Here is a 20,012-nt window from a genome sequence, read left to right as displayed (position 1 = left end):
CACTAGGAATAATATAGGGTAACCCAAATTGGGTTGGACTCATTGACTATTATGTAATTAGCAAATATGTGCATGTGACCATTATAAGAACCCAAATTGTATTTTGGTTATTATGAAATTTTTCAAATTTTTTATTGATTTATTTGTAATTTGCTATTAAAGTAATCCACTGTATCAAATTTTGAGTATTTTAATAATAATTAGGATGTATGAATATTTTCTATAATAATAATGATTGTAAATTATTATGTTGTCATTATCACCATCATCTCATATTACGTATAACTTTGATAAAGGGTAAATTTATTAAATAACTCACTTTAATTTCACTCCAACTCTTTTAACCCATTTTTCAAAAAGCTAACAATTCTAACCCTTTCGCTACGTTTTAGACCAAAATACCCTTTTAAGTCGATAAAATGGTTGACAAATATCGACCAAAACAACGACCAAAAAAATCGACTTTTAAAATATGTAAAAGAGTGGGAGAAATGAACATGATGAACAAAAAGCTCATATCTAAAGTGTGTTCAAAGATGAACATGTAAAAAATCTTTGAATATGATGAACATGATGAATAAGATGAACTTGTTGCAGCACCATTTTTGTCGACCAAAATTCGACCACAATGTCGACAAGAATATCAATGTTGACCAAAATTTGACAAACTGTCGACCATCAAATTTATCAAATATCGATGAGAGAAGATGAACATGATAAACAAAAAGTCTATTTCTAAATGTGTGTTCAAAATATAAGTTTAAAACAAGTAAAGTTTGTAAGATTTGATGAAAATTGATAGGGTAAAATAGTACTAGAAATTGGCCCAAAAACAGAGTGTTAGAGGTTGAAAATGACTTCTTCCAGCCAAGCCCTAATCGCACCGCTGGCGTGTGTGTTGTTTTCCAGAGACTCTAGTCGCTCAATTTTACTTCTCTTAACTCTAATTTTTTATCCATTTCCAATGGTATAATTTTTGAAACCATCCAAAACCCATAAAAAAAAAAAGAGTGTGACTTACACTCTCTTCAAATAGTGAATAAGTATAGTTTTGCACTTATTAAATTATTTCTAAAACTAGTGTTTTACTTGTTAATAGTTCCAAACACGTAGGAGATAGACTTAAAGCGTTCAAAAGTCTGAACTTCTTCAATGACATTAAGGTAGGTCGTACCCAATGATTAGTCTGTATATATATTGGTTGTACCCAATAATTGACCAAGACGGGACTTATGAAATAATAAGTGAGTCAAACGTGCAATTATCTCTACACTTATATGTGTGTGAATTTGCATGAATTTTTATAATTATGACAAAAGTATAGTTATATATATACAGAAATCATCATTCGCTCACCATAGAGCGGAGAATTTCACGCTCACCTAACCACCCAGCAACCACATAGCGTGAAATTAATGATCGAGACCATTCATTTCTTAGGTCCCTTTTTAAGGGTTGTTCTTGTAAAAAATCAGTCAAATCCATAATTGTTTGGTCATCCAAATTGTGTAGACAAATACAATCTGTCAGATAAAAGGGTAAATGATGTTGATAGTAATATACTGGCTAAACAATTTCCGACTTGACTGATTTTTTGTAAGGGTGATCTTTGAATGATGCCATAAAATATGAACGGTTCTGATCATTGAAATTTGTTGCTAGGTGGTTAGGTAAGTGAGTGATCATTACTGTATATATATACTGCTATTATTTCTAAACAATTTTGTAATAAAATGAAGTAGTAGAATTTTAATTCCATGGTGTTTGTTCGGTGGAGCTAGTAGTATATAGAAGTTGGCAATTACATATATATACATACATATGTATATGTACAGGCTCCTTCTGTTGAGGTATACCTCAACTTATTTATGTTGAGGTATGACCTTGTTAGAGCCCACACGAATCGTTTTGTGTCGATCTAAACCGTTCGCAAGGATCATCTTCATTGATAGATCATCCTTGCAAAAAATTAGCAAAATCGGAAATCATTTGCGTATCTAACTTTGATAAAACAAATGGACGGTTTCATCGAAAATATTTGGTTCGTCCATTTATTTGATCAAAGTTAGATGGGCAAATGATTTTCGATTTGGCTAATTTTTTGCAATGATGATCTATCTATGGAGATGTAAAAATTGAACGGTTCGGATCGACACAAAACGACTCGTGTGGGCCCCAACAGGGTATACCTCAACATAAATAAGTTGAGGTATACCTCAACAGAAGGAGCCTGTGTATATGTATATGTATATGTATATATGTATATATATATATATTTGATCAGGTGCGTACCAACGAAAATGTGCATCTGTCATCGAGCGCTCGATGACTTCGTCGAGCACTCAACAATGTTTTTTTAACACTTGCAACGCTCGGCGCTACTTCCTCTGTCGAGTTTTGAGGATAAACCCTCATCTTTTCACCTCATCCCCTTCTAGGGTATAGAATGGGCTTAGTGCTTCGCCCAAAATGCCGGAGCTAAACCATAACATAAACACCGACAAACCAGTACCGAGTGCTCGGCGGTGGTCGTACCTAAACGAGCCTGTATATATATATATATATATATTAGATAAGGAATTATTTAGTTTCTGGATAAAAAGTGTTAGTTAATTAGTTGGGCTCCAATAAATATCTAGTTATATATACTTACAGTAAGTTATAAGTCATTTACCTATACAACTAAATGAAGAACTCTAATTACTGTATTATGAGTAGTAAAGGTCAAAATATGGTTATTCTTATATACTTAAGCTATTTACATTCTTCATTATATCTTTGTGGTGATACACATGAACATGGTTGTGATTATGATAAAATGTGGTAAAATAATTTTGTGTTGTATAATCTCTCTGTACTAGGAGTATACAATTATATACAAAAGATAATTAGGCTTGGGTCATTTAGAAAAACAGTTTTTAGATGGAGACCGGAGGTGTTTTAAAATTTATATAAAAAAAAATCCTTTTAATTCATAATTAAGTCCTTTAATTTATAAGATTTTTTTTAATTTATAATAAAGTCCTTTTAATTTATAAGAAAATCTTTTTAATTCATAATAAAGTCCTCCCTCTATTTGAAGAGTATTTCCCCCAATTTGAAAGGTATTTCCCCTCGTAGGGTGTATAGTGGACTTTGAAGAGACTGCATGTTAGGTTTTAACTTCGGGATTTAAAAGCTAACATAAAACCGTCAAAGAAGAAAAATAAAAGGACTTGATTAAAAATCCTAAATCACTACTGGTCTTAGTCTAAGAAAGACTCATAAAATTGACTAAACTCTAAGTCCCGCTATATAGAAACCATAAAGGACTAGATCCTAAGTCTAAGGAATTTACATAAAGAAAGAAAGTCTAGATCATATGTCAAAGGCAATTCAAATAATTAGTTTGTTGTCAATCTAGAAGGCATGAATCATGGCTATAATTTTGGTTTCCAATACTCCCCTTCAAGTTGGAGCATGGATGTCAAGAATGCGCTACTTGTTCTTTAAATGCATGAACTGCTCGTTTCCTAAAGATTTTGTTAAAATGTCTGCAACCTGGTTGAAGGATGAAACAAAGGCAGCTTGTAGAGAACCATTCTGAACCTTTTCCCGAACAACATGGCAGTCTATTTCAATGTGTTTGGTTTTTTTATGAAAGACACGGTTGGCTACAATATGCATGACTGCTTGATTGTCACAGTAAAGTATACTAGCATTAGCATGTGTTACGCCAAGATCAAGCAATAGGTAGCAGAGCCATTGGAGTTCACAAGTAGCCACTACCATGGCTCTATACTATGCTTCGGCGGAAGATCAAGACACCGTCGTTTGCTTTTTTGTTTTCCAAAAGATTTGGCTTGTGCCAAGGAAATTACAATAACCTGTAGTTGAGCGGCGTGTCATTAGGCAGCTCGCCCAATCTGAATCACAGTATGCTCGAAGAGACAAAATGTTATGTGTTGGTAGTAGAATTCCTTGACCATATGTGCCTTTCAAATACCGAACAACACGAGTGGCTGCATCCATATGTGGCTTATGCGACATGTGCATAAATTGACTTAAGATGTTTACACAATAGACAATATCAGGTCAGGTGACTTTGAGATGAATTAATCGACCTATCAAAAACCTATAAGAAGCAAGATTAGACAACAATCCTTCATCTTTATTGGTGAGCTTAAGGATTTGGTCCATGGGAAACGAAGTTGGTCGTGCACCAGTTAAACCTGTATCCTTGAGAATGTCAAGAGTATACTTCCGTTGATTTAGGAAGATTCCTTTTCCGGAACGGGAAACCTCTATACCAAGAAAGTATTTTAGTTGACCTAAATCCTTGAGATGAAATCGTTGATGAAGAAAATGCTTGATCATGATGACAAAGATTGTTGCATTGTCGGTCCCTGTGATGATTATATCATCAACATAGACCAAGAGGAAAACTGATGATGTACCATTATGTCTATAAAATAATGAGTAATCTACTCGAGATTGGCTGAAAGTGATGATTTACCATTAAAATAAATTTCCCTATAAAATAAATTCTAGCAAAATTCTAGAATTTCTGTAAAGTCTCAAAAGAATTCTCTAAAATAGGCTTTTGGTAATTTCCAAAATATTTTTGAGAATTTGTCCAAGAGTTTATGAAAATTCTAGAATTTATTTAAAAGAGGGAAATTTATTTTAATTTTTTAGAAATAAATTGGGACTTTCTAATTTTTTTGGAAATTTTTAGAGAGCAAATTGGTAATTTAACCTGATAGCAAATTATTGCTAGTCAAGACGAGTCCGTAGGAATTTTTCGTGTATTTTTCTGAGTTCGGAACTATTTTTAATTAATTTTTAAAGTTTATAAAAATAAAAAATAAAAAAATCCGAAAATAAAAGCAAAGATGTGACACGTGGCACATCCAACGTGCCACGTCAACATTAACTGCCAGATCATTATTTTTAACTGAATTGTTGACGGAACAAGGTAAAATGGGACATGGATATAAGTTACAGGTAGTAATCTGGGACAAAAAAACTTTCAAGTGACAAAGTTGGAATGAATTACAATTTTGGGTGGTAAATCAATAATTAAGCCTATATATATATTTGTGTGAAATCGTAACACATGTATTATGCTGACGTGATGTTACTAATTCACCTAAATTACATATAAGACATGTACAACTTTTTGTAATTCATAGAATTAATACACAAATTTGATTTAATTAACACACAAATCACGACTGATATGATATAATAATGATAATTATATTAGATTTGTGTATTAATTATAAGAATCCTAAAGAATTCATATGTCCTTATATAGATTAGAATTAAATGATAGTAATAATTTGTTTTTGAGAAGAAGCTGAGATTTTATTAGATTAAGAATCAGTGTACACTGCTTCAAGAAGCCATGAAGGCATTACATAAGTCCAAAAGGACACTCCAACATGGGATTTTGCAAAATAAACTAGCTGATGGGCCACCCTATTTGTCTCCCTTCGTCTAATAATTGAAAGGTCAAATGGTACGAATCAAAAATTTGTACGCTTATAATTATGGTAAGTTTCAGCTTTCTTTTTTATAATTTCAATTTTGTTAATCGAATTTCTCTAATTAATTAATATTTTTATCAAATTAGTTGACCAAATGCTAGTCTTATATATGTTAGTATATTAGTCTTGAGGATAGCACGAAAATATGATTGTTCTTGTAGTAAATTACATTATGTCGGTAATAATTAACAACGACATGAATGTTGGAAGGTTCAACGTGAAATTGGATTGGAAAAAACGAAAAATTTAAATCATGAATTCTTTTGTCAATATAAAGTGGGTTTTTGGCCTTGCTAAGCTTGGTCACTCTTTTGAGTTAGGTCTTACAGTGTTTGAGGAGCCTTTTTGGGGCTGTGAGCAGTTGCTTCTGAATGAAATCTTGGCCATGTCCTAGAGTTGTTTAGTATCTAGTTAGTTTGTAAGGATTTTGGGGAGTTAAAATTCAGGCATAAATTCAATTTAAACACATAACTATATAACTTATTTCAACGGTCCATGAACTTTAAAATATTTCAAATATACACCCGATCTATTATCTAAATTGAAAAATAAATTTATGTCCATTGATTCGTTGAGAGATCAGTTAAATGACAGTTTGACTTTTGCTGACCGGGATTACTTGGCGACGTGGCGCTATCTCAGTAAACATTTCCCGCCAAATGAGCGACACGGGCCCACAATTTAATAATAATAGAGAGAGAGAGTTTGTGTGCCCATGTCAGGGGTTAGGTGGACTCGTATCGCTCATTTCCCGCCAAATAAGCGACATAGGTCCACCTAACCCCTGACACGGGTCCACAAACTCATCATCTCTTTCTCGCTCGTTGAACACAAGTGAGAGATTTATATTCGAATTTGGGGGAAAACGTGATGTTTTTTGGAGACTAAATAGTCAGGAGAGCGTTCGACGAGCGAGAAAGAGGTGATAGGTGTGTGGGCCCGTGTCAAGTGGACATGTTTTGCTCATTTGGCGGGAAATGTATGCTGAGTTGGTGCCACGTCGCCAATTAATCCCCGTTAGCAAAAGCCAAGCTGACATTTAACTGATCTCTCAATAAATTGATGTACAAAATTTCATTTTTCAATTTACATAATAAATCAGGTGTATATTTGAAATATTTGAAAGTTCGTGAATTCTGTTGAAATAACATATATAATTATGTGTCTAAATTGAATTTATGCCTAAAACTTAATATAAAGTCGACAAACCAGCAATTAAAGAAGAATAATCGAAAAATGGCCGTTTGATATGTTTGAAAAAATATAAAAACTAATGGACTAATATTATGTAACATGAAATGATTACTATTATTAAACTTTAGTTATAATTTTAAAAGTCTTAAGGCTTTATCAATAAATTGTAAAATTAAAGAACCTTAGTAGAATTCTAAAATATATATAAATAAAGTGGGTTTTTAACATTTATAAGGACCAACATTGTTATTTGGCCAACTATAATTAATTAATTAATTAGAAATTATGTCGTATTCGTAATCACATTTTTATTATTTCCCCTACTTGGCCACTGAAAACATGAGGAATAAATGAAACAGCTGGCAGTGGGATCGAGAATTTGAAAGGCAACGACAACGGGACCTCTCAGTCCCACTGACCACTGTCCCGTTTCAACGGCTGCTTTTTGAACCTTTGTCTCGAAACGGGAAATGGTTACTATGCCAATCAAGAAAAGACAAGTTTTTCCTCTTTCCTTTTCTTTTGTAACTTTCTTCTTTCCATTTTCGACTTTATCGAGTTCACATATAATGTATTTGATATTCTAAATAATACGATCGAGTTCGAGTTTGAGAATTGAGAGAGTTTGAGAGAGGGGTGTTGAGAATGAAGCAGCAGCAGCAACAACAACAATGGCTGAAACTAAACGTGTGTTTTGCTTTGGTGGTGTCGGCTGCCTATGCGAGTGCTTTGGGTGGATCCGATAGTGAGAATGAAGTATTGTTCTCTGGGTTATTGGTAAACGATGCTATGGTCTCAGCAACCTCACCCAATCAGGCTCAGCCTCTCATGGTTGGCCTCACTCTTATCAACTCAGCTGCTTCTAAAGGAGCTGGTCCGTCTCTCTCTCTCTTTTTCCATTCATATGTCATGTGCCCATATGTTTTTTTTTTTTTTTCATAATGAATTAGTATTATATTACCCTTTTCTTATTTAGCTGATATATGTGAATTGATGGCATATATAGCTGTTATACATGTGGGTATTCATAGAATGTGGCTACCAAGTTCTCAGAGTAAAATATTCTCTTGTTGTTGTTATGCCACAGTCTGTTTGGATGGAACACTGCCTGGTTACCATCTACATCGCGGCTTTGGATCAGGTGCAAACAGCTGGCTCATTCAGTTGGAGGTGAGTGAGGCAATATCAAGTATTGGCATTCGTTTCTAATTAGACCCATTTTGCAGAATTCCCAGATTCCCAGATTTAAAATGAGCAATCATAGCAAACTCTTTCATTTTAATGTACAGTCCGACTCATATGAGGGATTTAACATGAGGGACAAGTGAGGGACAATACAATCAATGGTTGGATTTAACACGATTGTAAAATTAATAATTCGTTGAAGTAACAACATCATGACATGATTCACGGAAGAAGAGTAAAGGTTTGGTAGACATTTCTTAGTAATACTACTACTCATTTTGAAGAAGTCTTTCAAGTAACAGGTATATTAATCTTTTGCGGTTGAGGTTTAACATTAGAAATTGTAACTTGTTACGCATACTGATCGATTTCATATATTAGGATTTTAGGATAACTGTGGTGGGACATGACTTTAAATTAATTTTAACCATGGTAAGAAAACTCCAAAATCCTTAGGGAGAGGCTAGAGAAACATCTGACTTTGGTGTTTATACCTTACACCCCAAAGTCCGCAAAACTCCACCATTTAATAAATTCCTTGAAAGTAAATGACTTTTTAAATACCACAAGATTTGCATATACTTTTTAGAAATCCTGATTCAATTAATACCACAAGAATTTAATATTAAAACTCTTCATTGAATACACCTAGATGTAGAAGTCAAGCTGAATTCTTTCAAAATCCCCTGAATTCCATATGGAATACACTCATTTCTAAAGGTTTTCTTGCTTTCCTTTATCAAATATGAAACTGGTTAGTTTCTTACTTTTTTTATTTTTTTGGTTTTTTTTTCAGGGAGGTGGGTGGTGTAATACAATCAGAAATTGTGTTTTCCGCAAAACTACTCGCCGTGGTTCATCCAAGTTCATGGAAAAGAAATTACAATTCACAGGAATATTGAGCAATAAAGCTGAAGAAAACCCTGGTATGTTTTTTCCCTGCGTACTTTCTGCACTCCATTCATATAATAGATTTCCTGCTCCTCTTGTTTGATTGACAAGTATATTTGTGCACATGTTTACATTGAAATATGTTCTGGATGGGCCTCTTGTGCTTGCAGATTTCTTCAACTGGAACAGGGTCAAGCTACGTTACTGTGACGGGGCATCTTTTAGTGGAGATAGTCAGGATGAGGTTGGTCAGAGCATCTTTGGTTTACAATAAGTTACCTAAATTTTTTCCACTTGAAATTGTCAAAATTAAATGAACATGACCAAAGTAGAAATTTCATGAAAGTACAAGGACCAAAAGTATCATTTGGCCTAAATTCAAATTAAACCCAACATCGAAATCAATCTCATCTTTGAAATAATCAACTCCATTTACATTGACAATAACATTTCACACACTTACTTTTCCTAGGGTTTTATCAAACCCATTACCAGAATTATCATTCAAATTTCTCATTGACCCCCACACCTTCCTTTAAATTCTCCCCAAACTCATGTGTCATTTCAAGGTTTCCCTCAAACCTATCACTCAAATTGCATGTTTTATTCACACCGGCCCCCACCAAACCCATAATCATTTCCAATGGTGCAGAACTAAAAGGATTGTTTGAAATTTTGGTTTTCAATGTTACTGATTGTTCTGATTTGTAGAGTGATTCTCCTTTTCAGACTGCGCAACTTAATTTCCGAGGGCAAAGGATATGGTTAGCTGCTATGGAAGAGTTAATGTCCAAGGGAATGCAGAATGCTAACCAGGTTTTGCATTGAACTTACTCTCATTAATGTGAGTCAGCTTCTATATTTTTAGTTATTATTCATACAATTGTGTTTCAGGCTCTTCTTTCTGGATGTTCTGCTGGGGGTCTGGCATCCATACTACACTGTGATGAGTTCCAGGACTTGTTTCCAAAATCTACTACTGTGAAATGTCTGAGTGATGCCGGAATGTTCCTTGATGCGTAATGAGCTGATCTTCTACTTCTATCAATGTGCATTCTTCAGTTGAAGAATATGTTTTCATTGATGGTTTTGTTTTATTTTTATTTTGTAGAATTGATGTATCTGGTGGGCACACTCTAAGGAATTTGTATGCAGGTGTCGTTAGCTTGCAGGTACTGTTCATAACTTTCCTCTTTCATCGTTGACTAGACTCAATTTTAAAGTAGAAATTTGGGTTTAGTTCTGACCTTTTAAGGACAAAGCATTGTATGCAAGGTTTTTTCTCCCCTTTGTTTTGGGAAAATAAAGAGTTCTATTTTTTACAAATTGAAATTTCTTTCTAAATTAGTCTCACAGATAAATTGCTTGTGAGATTGTCACAATATTAGTAATCTCTCCTGCCTAAAAATTAGTGAAATTGTTCAGCTACCTATTCAAAACTTCTGTTTCAGTTGCTTTTAGTGCTTTGATCTGAATTCTGTTTATTAATATGTTGTGGCATGAGCTTGGGACGTTTAAAGTCTATATTGACTGGTAACCTAATAATGATATGCACCTCAAAGTAACATCATAATGAATTATTGAAATTATTGTATTATTGATTTTAAATAACTGTCATGTTGATTTGCTTGTTTTAAAGTTTAATCTTGGACATTTGTTATGAATTTTAGGAAGTGCAAAAAAATCTGCCAAAGACTTGTATTAACCGCCTAGACCCAACTTCGGTAATTCTCTATATTTTATTTGTTGTCATGCCAGTGCATGTGTAGTAATCAAGAATTGGAAAGATCTAACTCCCTCTCGCTCTCTCTCTCCCTCTCAGTGCTTCTTCCCTCAGAATTTGGTTGCAAATGTTAAGACCCCAATGTTTCTTCTAAATGCAGCCTATGATGCATGGCAGGTAATCTTCTTTCTATTTTATCATTATATTGACAAATTACATTTTGTACAAGATTGTACTAGAGGGCCTGGGGGAATTGGTTGATAAAATTTATCGATGCCACCTCAAACACCTGCATAGTGCAAATGCTAGATTGCAAGACAATGCACTGCTTATGCCTATTCTTAAAGGCACTTTTCAAAGAGGCATAGTTAAAATCTGTATTTTTTCATAATAGGCACAATCAGTGAGTTTACAATATGACTGACATGAGACCTGTAAGGCCAGCACCGAAATCACTCCCTGGTTCTTTTCTGTTTAGGCAGAAAAATCATGATATTGACTTTTGTAGTGGTATTTCATGACCCTGATGATGATTAAAATTTTTTTTAATAATTTGGGTCAAGTCTTTTTATTTGTTTACCTCAGGTCCAATCTAGTCTAGCCCCTCCATCTGCTGATCCTCATGGTTTATGGAAAGAATGCAAATCAGACCATGCACAGTGCAATTCATCCCAGATCCAGTTCTTCCAAGGTAATTTTCAATTGTTTAGCTCTGTTTTCTCTTCTCCCCCCCCCCCCCCCCCTCCCCCTCCCCCCTCTTTTTTGTGTGTGTTTCATTTGTTTTATTGTGCCAGTATGTATTCTTAACATAAATAGACACGAGCATACACTCATAGAATTCCTTCCTAATGCTGTCCTCCTTTCCCTCTTATGAAGCAGACTTCAGGAATCAAATGCTCAATGCTGTTAAAGGTTTCTCAATGTCCAATGAAAATGGTTTATTCATAAATTCCTGCTTTGCTCACTGCCAGTCAGAGAGACAAGATACATGGTTTGCTAATGATTCTCCTCGTCTTGAAAACAAGGTATGCCCCATCTAAACATCTATTGCTCTCTCAAATGGTTGTGGAGGTTATAATATAGAATTTAACATGTGAGGTGGTTTCGTTTTTTTTTTTTTTTTTCCTTGAGGCTGAAATATTTCAATTTAAGCAATAGTTGCATAAGCGTTCTATCTATTTCGTAGGACAGTCTGTAATACTAGGCATTGGAGAAAATGTGGAAGTATGGTTTGATGTTCGCTGACATACTTAGATTGAGGTTTTGGAAGGTGGGAGACTAATAACACTGAATGTGTTGTGCATCCAACCTCAAGAACTATTATGATAAAGTGGGAAGGTTGATGTATTCTAGAGCTAATCTATAATATTGTAAAGATATGTTCCTGAAGAACCAAAATTCATGGGCTTAAAATACACGGATAGGTTGCAGCACTAATTGGCAAGTTAAGAAAGTACAAAATTGTTCCTCATGCAGTGTAGCTGTAGCAAGGAAGAGTAAGTAAGGAATCCCTGAAAAAACTAACAACCGACTCTAGTGTCTTGATTAAATGTAGCACAGAAAACTCAATATGCATATATTTTGGATTTTTAAAGTCATTTATAATGAATTGGTGTTGTTATAAATGCATCAATTTAGTTACCTTTTATTATGCAGGCAATTGCAGTGTCTGTTGGAGACTGGTACTTTGGTCGACGGCAAGTTAAAGCGATTGACTGTGCATACCCCTGTGATAACACCTGCCATAACCTTGTATTCAAGTGAGTGAGGACTAAACCTGCACTCTTTTATCATTTCTGGAAATTGTAACAATTCATCTTATTAGAATAAAATGCACATTGCTTGCTGTTTTGTGCAAATTTAATTGTAACAATTCATTTCATTAGAATAAAATGCACACTGCTTGCTGTTTTGTGCAAATTTGTGTAATTGCTGGAGTCGTCCTTGTTTGTCTCTTACCCAAGAGATTATGTTGTCTCAATCCTGAAACTTTGTCAGGCTTGGGACGGGTTAAATTTAATGGCTCCTAATTACTGCACTTTCTTTTTGGCTATCTTTGCTAATACTTTTAGTGGATTCTATTTCTTTCTTTTCAAATGGTCACTAGGACCAGAAGCCGGTGACTTTCCAGTGACCAAAAGCTCCTTGTGTTGTGAGGCATTGCCCAACAGAAGATGCTGAGCTATGAACAAGTGCCCATTTCCTTAGTAGACTTTCTCAGTCTGAGTTTCAATTGGAGATATCCCAACTTAATTGCTATCTTTTTTGTACCATGAGGATTCTATTAATGAGCATTTAAATTTTTTTTATTTAAGTTTGGGATTGTTACGCTAAGAACATAAGAGTTACTATTGAAATTTAGGTAGGGGAAACACAAGTACTTGGATATTTTTGCTCAGCTTTAACATTGAAAATAACTTAGTCCATGTAAAAGGAGAGTGCTGGAAGAGCTCCCAGGGAACTGTTAGTCAAGCCTCTGGTGTCACTCATATATCTTAGGTGCGCTTGAATGTACATTCTTGGGTTAGGAGAAAGTGTTGGTATCAATAAAGAAATAGGACCCTCCACTTGTATTGTTGTGCTGATATTGTGCTTATGTCCAAAACGATGTCGCTTTAGGGTTTAGGATTTAGTATTTAGGGTTTATACTAGAAGGATAATTAAATGGAATGTTTAAACGATGTAGTTTTGGAAATAAATACAATATAAGCAGATGATTCAAACTTATCAATAAAAAAGTTCATGTGTTAATTCAGTTTACAAGCTTTCAACCAACTTGTTAGCAACCGAAGAGAAAATTCAGCATTCAATTTAGCAAATGCCTTTCTATTTCTCGGCTTTCTACACCCTTTCCCAATTTCTTATCTCCATTTCAATTCTGAGAGACTGAAATGGCTCTTTTACTCTGCAGCGAGGATTTATCTTCCATGACATATTCTGAATCCACAAGATTGTCTTTTACCATGCTAAATCTGCTAAGTGCCTTGTTGATGCCCATAACATGTTCCAGGTGCATCATGTGGTTTCAATCTGTCCAGTGAGAATAGATTGTATCTCTATCTCTCTTCATACAGAAATTTTGGAGTTTGTTGCCTGTTATTAACTGCATTATTTTTCTAATTGTTTTTTACATCATGGAAGGGTTTAATTTTCTAGTTAACTGGAATAAATCCTCCTGGCATGTACGTGTGACTGCAGCTGTTAATACTCAAAGCAGTTTACTTTCAAGAGCACAATTAGGGCTCAAAATGGTGTCCCTGATTTAGTCTCTTGCACTCTAGTTTCATCTGTCCAAGTTATTTATGACACTCCCTTCCTTTGCCTCTGCTTTTGGTATCTTGTTAACGATTAGTTTTTTTTTCTTTTTCTTTGTTTCTTTTTTTTTTTTGGCTTACCTTGAAAGGGTTTGGACCCTTAAACCTCTTATAATCCTAACTCATTTCTCTGCCCTCCCTCACTACTTGAGTTAGCCCAAAGGCTTAGTTTTTGATAAATTTAGACAATGCAAATGAAACAACAATATAAGAGTACATATGTAGAGCACTGCAAAATTTTGGTATATGTTACATAAAAACTACAACACCAATCCCAGTACCATTATACTCAAACCAACCAGTATCCAATGGGAAACAGCTCACAAAATGGATGGTTACATGAAACTAAAACTTCAACATCTATACATAATGAACACAATGAAGTGTGTTTCAAAACTATAACATGAAACAGTAATCAGTAATGTTATATTCACAATATGGAGAATGTGAAGAGGTGCTGGTGGAAATACAGTGAAGGAACATAAATGAGAAATCCCAACACTGATCACATTCGCCAGATTTTGCCAGATTGCCAGAGAAAGAAAAATGTGCTTAGTGGAAACGAAAATGGAGAAGCTGCTACTATATTCAATCCCCCCAGTCGCCACGCTCGGAATCAGAATTAACTCCCCCTAACCCAAACCCCCAATTAGCCCTCTTTGTTTTCTACCCACCAATTTCAAAATTCCAAACAAACAAAAGTTTGAGAAGGCACATAAGCAAAATAAATAAAGAAAAAGCCTAGACTTAACTACTGAGAGTCTGAGACTGCGAGAAGAGCTGATCAGCCGCATTGCCACGATGCAGATGCCAGTGCCACTGCCTGCGCCCAGACCTTGAGTCGAGCCTTGACCTCTCGTGGGTCGTCTCCTGGATTAGATATAGTTTACTACTCAATTAGTTTAGATAATAGATATGCAGTGCAGGTAAGAGTTCAATTAAACTCGCTATAAGATGGAATGGAATTGAATGGAAGACATGCATAGATGCATACCGGGGCTAGAGATGCGCCGGCTGGAAATGGGCGAATTTCCGCCACTGCTGGTAGTGTAATTCGTGTCGATGGAAAGGCGAGATGGCATGTTGATGTCGTGCTGCACCATGCGCTGGTGCTCCAACTCAAACCCTAGGTCTCTGCAAGCCTTCACTTCCTCCAAGTCCATGCATAGCGACCTCCTCCCTCCTTTGGGCCTCGTTATCATCACCACTCCTCCTCTTCCACCTCCTGTACTACTTGTACCATCATGATCGTGATCATCACTGTCCCCGCTCAAGCTATGGCAATGACCAAAAATAGTACTACTACTACTACCCATCCTCATCATCTTATTCATGTTATTGGTCTTGTCCTCATCATCTAATTTCTTCTTATAAGCAGCAGCTTCTAATTTGTCATCTGATATTGGCAATGATAGCCATGATGATCTGCTCCTCCTCCTCCTACTCCTCCTTGTCCTCCTAGTCCTGGAATAATGGTCGTCGCTCAAGGCGACTTGATTTTGTGCCTTAATCTGATCATGAGCTTCATTCTCGCTGGCATACTCTTTAGCCACCATGGGATTAGGATCACGGTTGTAATTCAGCAACATTCGAGCACTCCTCCGTCTAGGGGGTGTCGCCGGAAGCGAGTAACACCCAGGTTCCCTGTCAGAGTCTGAGGACAGCCCAGCAGCTGCTAGTACTGCTTGTGAATGATTCGGTCTTTCCTCCTCCTCCTCCTCGTCTACATCCCCATCAAAGCTTTCAATGGACAGCAGTGACATGTACATACTCATCCCATTCTCTTCTTTTTGGGAAGCTGCTTGGCCTTGGCAGTAGTAGCTACGGTCATGATCTTCATCTTCATCACTGTGATGATCATGATCAGCAGAGTCAGCACCATAGATGGAACTGGAAGTACACATGGACAGCCTTGACAAGTTGTGATGATGGGGCAGATCATTATGATCATACCCATCATCAGTATCATTGTCATACTCGTCTTCCTGCATGGATATACAAGACCGAATGCTCATTCTCTCATCCGATGCCATATATGATAATATGAATATCTCTATCTGTCTTATAATCTCTGTTGGGTCTCTCTGAGCAGTGAGTGAGCAAACGGCCAATTGGGTATCGATGAATCGATCAGAGTGAATGAATGGATTGTATTATAAACAGCAGGAGTGCAAAGGTTGAAAGTGGCGTTTGGGGTTTTGTGAATCATTCGTTTGCTGGATCGATCATTTGTTGATAAGGTAAAGCTTTAAAAGGTTGTCAGATTTATGATATGATGGGCACAACCATCTACCCCATTTACTCTCTTTATATTGTAGCGCTGCTGGCTTTTTGCTTTATCTCATTGATGCTAACCAAATTCCCAAAATGCCCTCGTACCCTCCAGCTTCACTACACTATTTTCTCAATTCACAGTCACAGTCACAGTCAATTAGTTTGAGGATAGAATTATGATGTCCAGGTGTGGTGACTCGTGGGCAGTGAAAGATGGGATAGTTTTGACTTTTGACTGGGACTAGTACTAGGAGAGAAAGTTCATAGGCAAGCAGAGAACTTTAAACTTTTAGTACATTCAGTTGATGATATAAACTAACATAATATATTTATGTTTATTATGTGCTGTACACGTTTGGCACACGGGTTATAATTATTAATTAAGTTAAATCCACCTTAATTTTTTGGCTGCTTCCTATCTTTTTTTTGGCTGGTTCCTGTCTAATTACATTAAACCATACAAAAATAGGATAACTTAAAAAACAAATCCAGAAAAGACTACAACTTAAGGAATGCATATTGAGATTGTAAGTGCTAGCATCTCGTCTCAAATGGGGGAAGGGAGAAAAATCCTTACTTATAATAAGGATATGAGCTGATTTAGCATCCTAAGAGATAATGTTTATTTTGAAATTGGAATTTTTTTTATATAATGAAGTATAAAAATATATGTGTCATCATATTATTAGATTGAGATACAAAATCAATCATATTTCTATTACACAGAAATTTATCTGAGGAAGGTATCATACATTTTCTGTGCTAGGATTTTGATTTTTTACTGTTGAATGTGGATGGATGGTAATGTAGATATGAATTTTTCATTATTAAATGTGAATGCATGATATCGATAAAGACTCGTCATTGTTGGTCAAATCATCATATGAAATGTAATGTAAACTCACGGTATGAACAAAGGAATATATGGAAACATAGAGACCTAGCTAGTGCACTAGCTAGTATGTACAGAATTTTAATTGGAATATACATAAGTACTGCAGGCCTAGCTAGGGAAACTTTAGAATTTGTGATTTAAAAAAAAAAAAAAAAAAAAAAAAAAAGCACACGATGAGCATATGCAAGGCTTCAATTGGACAATTGACAACACAATATTATTCACATGGGCAAATTCTCTACATATCAACACAATAGCAGAGGCGTAGAGCTAAGAATAGTGATTTTACATCTAAAAATTTATTTTATATAATTAATATATTATTATTGGTATAACTAATTTATAAATTATAAATTTATAATATAGGTAAAAGTTATTAATATTATATTTTATAAATATAAATATAAATATTTCGTTCAACAATACTCTTATATATTAGATTAATTATACTATATGATTGTACCTAATAATTTTTCCTAAAATTCACTCTTTACAAATTTTGGGTTGATTGTGAGTGGTGTCGACTGTCGGCAATGCATGAAATTGGTGCCTATGACTATTATCCAAATTCTTGTTAATATATATATTTTCAGTAAGAAACCACACGAGATTTGATATTTTTAATATCTAAAGAATTTTGTATTTATTGTTTCAGACAAAAGAAATTAAACGTATTGTATTGTTGAAAAAGTGAGGGATCAAAATAGTTTTACAAAGTGAATGAGTATAAAGACTTTATTTTGAAGGTTTTCTTGTATTTTCTTTTGATCTTCTTTTCTTCTTTTTGATAACATATTTTATGGATGGGTGGGTTTGAATTGTATGATGTAATGTAAACGCGTTTAGGAAGGAGGAGACAGGTGTCCGCGTTTTCATTCCGACAAACCTTTTTTTTTAAATGATTATTTTCTTTTCTTTTTTTGGTGCTATTATAATTACATTCCCGTTAAAGCCAAATTATGAATATGAAAGGTATAGGACCATATATCGGAGACATAAATAGCATTGATAGGAGTGGGGTTCTCTCTTAAAAGGAATTCCTTTTAGCAGAAGTAAAATGGATTTTATTGTTAGGGTTAAGTGGTTAACCCACGATGTAGGCCTAATTATTCCAACTGTCAAAGTTTTAAATTGTTGTTCAAAAATATGTTTTTTGCAAAAGATCAGTGAAATCAGAATTTTTTTGACTATTTGTTTACCATCATGATTATTGTAGTATTTATCAAAAACAGTCTATTTATTTGGCTAATATTAGATAATGAATGTTAGTCATCTTCTTTAATTTATCTTTTTATTCGACTTTTTCTCTTGATTATAATAGTATTATGATTGAAAATATTTATTACTTAAATCACCATGTAAAAATTATTTTTGAAAAAAAATAACTAAATCGAAATTTTTTTAATTATAACTACTTTTTTCTCCGATCTTTTTTTTATTTTTCTCATTTTCAAAACAGTTAGACAATTTTTAATTTTGTTGAGTTTTAATAAAGATAAGATAATCTTTTAATATAGAATTAACAACAAAATCCCTCTTTATAAGATTATCCGATAAGAGTGATGGGTAAATGGGTAATGCATGCAACACCTCATGGGCTCACGTCATGGCCCATTGGCTCCACACACCCATCAAAGAAACGTGGCACTTAATTCACAACTCCAACACAACGCTGATGCTGACGTCAAAACTCATGTATCATCTCCCAGGACCTGGCGGGAGGAGAAAGATTGGAAGTGGAAGTGGGCCCCAATCCCATTCAACATCAATTAATAATTTATGACTTGTTTAGCCAACCCTGGCAATTGGGAAGACGTTCTTAGCATTAAATTGTTAATTAATCTCTTAAATTAATTAAGATCTTCGTAGAAACCGCCGTTCACCGACCGTTGATTCTTTGAGCGGTCAGATTTCTGTTTCTGAGGCCAACTCTGGGCAAAAGGAAAAGGACAGGTGTTTGGTTGTGGGTCATTAGGTGGGGCCATCAGGTTTCTTACACGTGTCCGATCATGATGGTGATCATGCTTCCCAGTACTAAGTCTCTGGCTAACAATCCAAACTCCAAACACGACGTGAGAGTGGAGCTGATGAGGTCCTCTTGGACTTCGTGTGGATCATCTATAATCTGGGCCCACAATTATTGATGTTTCATAGATTGCAATTGTTTTCAACTATGAGAAGGGTATACATGAAGAACAATGTTCACGGGTTGGTCTGCCATACAGTATTTGTATCTCATATAAGTACATTTAACAGTGAAAAATTGTATATTTTAATAGTGGAAATTTTTTCTTTTATCTAAAGGAGAATGTAGCCGAATTTGAAACATCTTTCAATATTAGGAAAAAAAATACCACTAAACCATAGTAGTGGAGAATTAAACTTGATAATATTTAAGGACTGAAAAAGTATTTACATACTTACAATAACTACATTGTAGTCAATGACCATTTAGTCTAATGGATGACTGTGGATCCCAAATTTTGCCACATAGATCAAGTCTGACTTAAATTGGGCCAAAGAATTCATGTGCTGGGCTAGAGTGAGAGAAGTCATTTGAAACCCAAACCGGATATATTTAAAGGCTAGCTTGGAATAAAGATAAAAATTCATCACGTGGTTGAAAAGGTCATGCTCCTATAAATTAGGGACATCGAGTTAGGCTAATCCATGATCAACCCACTCTAGCACTACCCATCCATGCAGAGCGTGGAGGTCGGGGTATGAGAGTGGGAGGTTGCTTGAAGAGCAAGGTCGAGAAAGCCTATAAATAGCAACTACGGACAAATGTAAAAGGTACCCATACATTATGAGCTTCATTTACAACAAAATTGAGCAAACACTTACTTTGGCATCAGAGTGTCTTTTGCATCGGAGCTTCATCTCCAGGTCAGGTTCTTCGACCAATTATTTATTGTTGACTAATTAATTTCTTTCCGAGAATTTTAGCTCCAACAATGACACTCAATCTCGCTTTGTCAGAATATGTTTTAAGCTCAAAACTC

The 20,012-nt window shown here is 35.0% G+C and overlaps 2 protein-coding genes across 3 annotated transcripts; one reads left to right on the top strand and one right to left on the bottom strand.

Annotated features, from left to right (window-relative positions):
- Positions 1 to 7,225: 7,225 nt before the first annotated feature.
- LOC147286454 (pectin acetylesterase 3-like) lies at positions 7,226 to 13,836 on the top strand. Of its 2 annotated transcripts, none has more exons than XM_086242764.1 (13): positions 7,226 to 7,599; positions 7,813 to 7,895; positions 8,707 to 8,836; positions 8,972 to 9,045; positions 9,531 to 9,617; positions 9,696 to 9,820; positions 9,913 to 9,973; positions 10,472 to 10,525; positions 10,624 to 10,701; positions 11,110 to 11,215; positions 11,404 to 11,549; positions 12,181 to 12,284; positions 13,436 to 13,836. In XM_086242764.1, exons 1-13 carry the CDS (start codon positions 7,371 to 7,373, stop codon positions 13,563 to 13,565), a joined length of 1,407 nt encoding a protein of 468 aa, XP_086098890.1. In that variant the 5' UTR covers positions 7,226 to 7,370; the 3' UTR covers positions 13,566 to 13,836. The 2 variants fall into 2 exon arrangements, with proteins under 2 accessions (XP_086098890.1, XP_086098891.1); XM_086242765.1 differs by lacking the exon at positions 13,436 to 13,836 and adding an exon at positions 12,632 to 12,737 and having other exon boundaries at positions 7,227 to 7,599.
- A 322-nt stretch (positions 13,837 to 14,158) lies between these two features.
- Positions 14,159 to 16,142, bottom strand: LOC147286453 (uncharacterized). The gene is made up of 2 exons (XM_086242766.1): positions 14,833 to 16,142; positions 14,159 to 14,708 (listed from the first exon to the last, which is right to left on the bottom strand). Exons 1-2 carry the CDS (start codon positions 15,869 to 15,871, stop codon positions 14,623 to 14,625), a joined length of 1,125 nt encoding a protein of 374 aa, XP_086098892.1. The 5' UTR covers positions 15,872 to 16,142; the 3' UTR covers positions 14,159 to 14,622.
- Between the last annotated feature and the right edge of the window lie 3,870 nt (positions 16,143 to 20,012).

The sequence above is a fragment of the Dryas octopetala genome, chromosome 4, assembly GCF_963921425.1.
Source record: "Dryas octopetala chromosome 4, drDryOcto1.1, whole genome shotgun sequence".
Classification (NCBI taxonomy): domain Eukaryota; kingdom Viridiplantae; phylum Streptophyta; class Magnoliopsida; order Rosales; family Rosaceae; genus Dryas; species Dryas octopetala.
The sequence above is the reverse complement of the archived record's forward strand: the minus strand, read 5'-3'. Positions and strand labels throughout refer to the sequence as shown.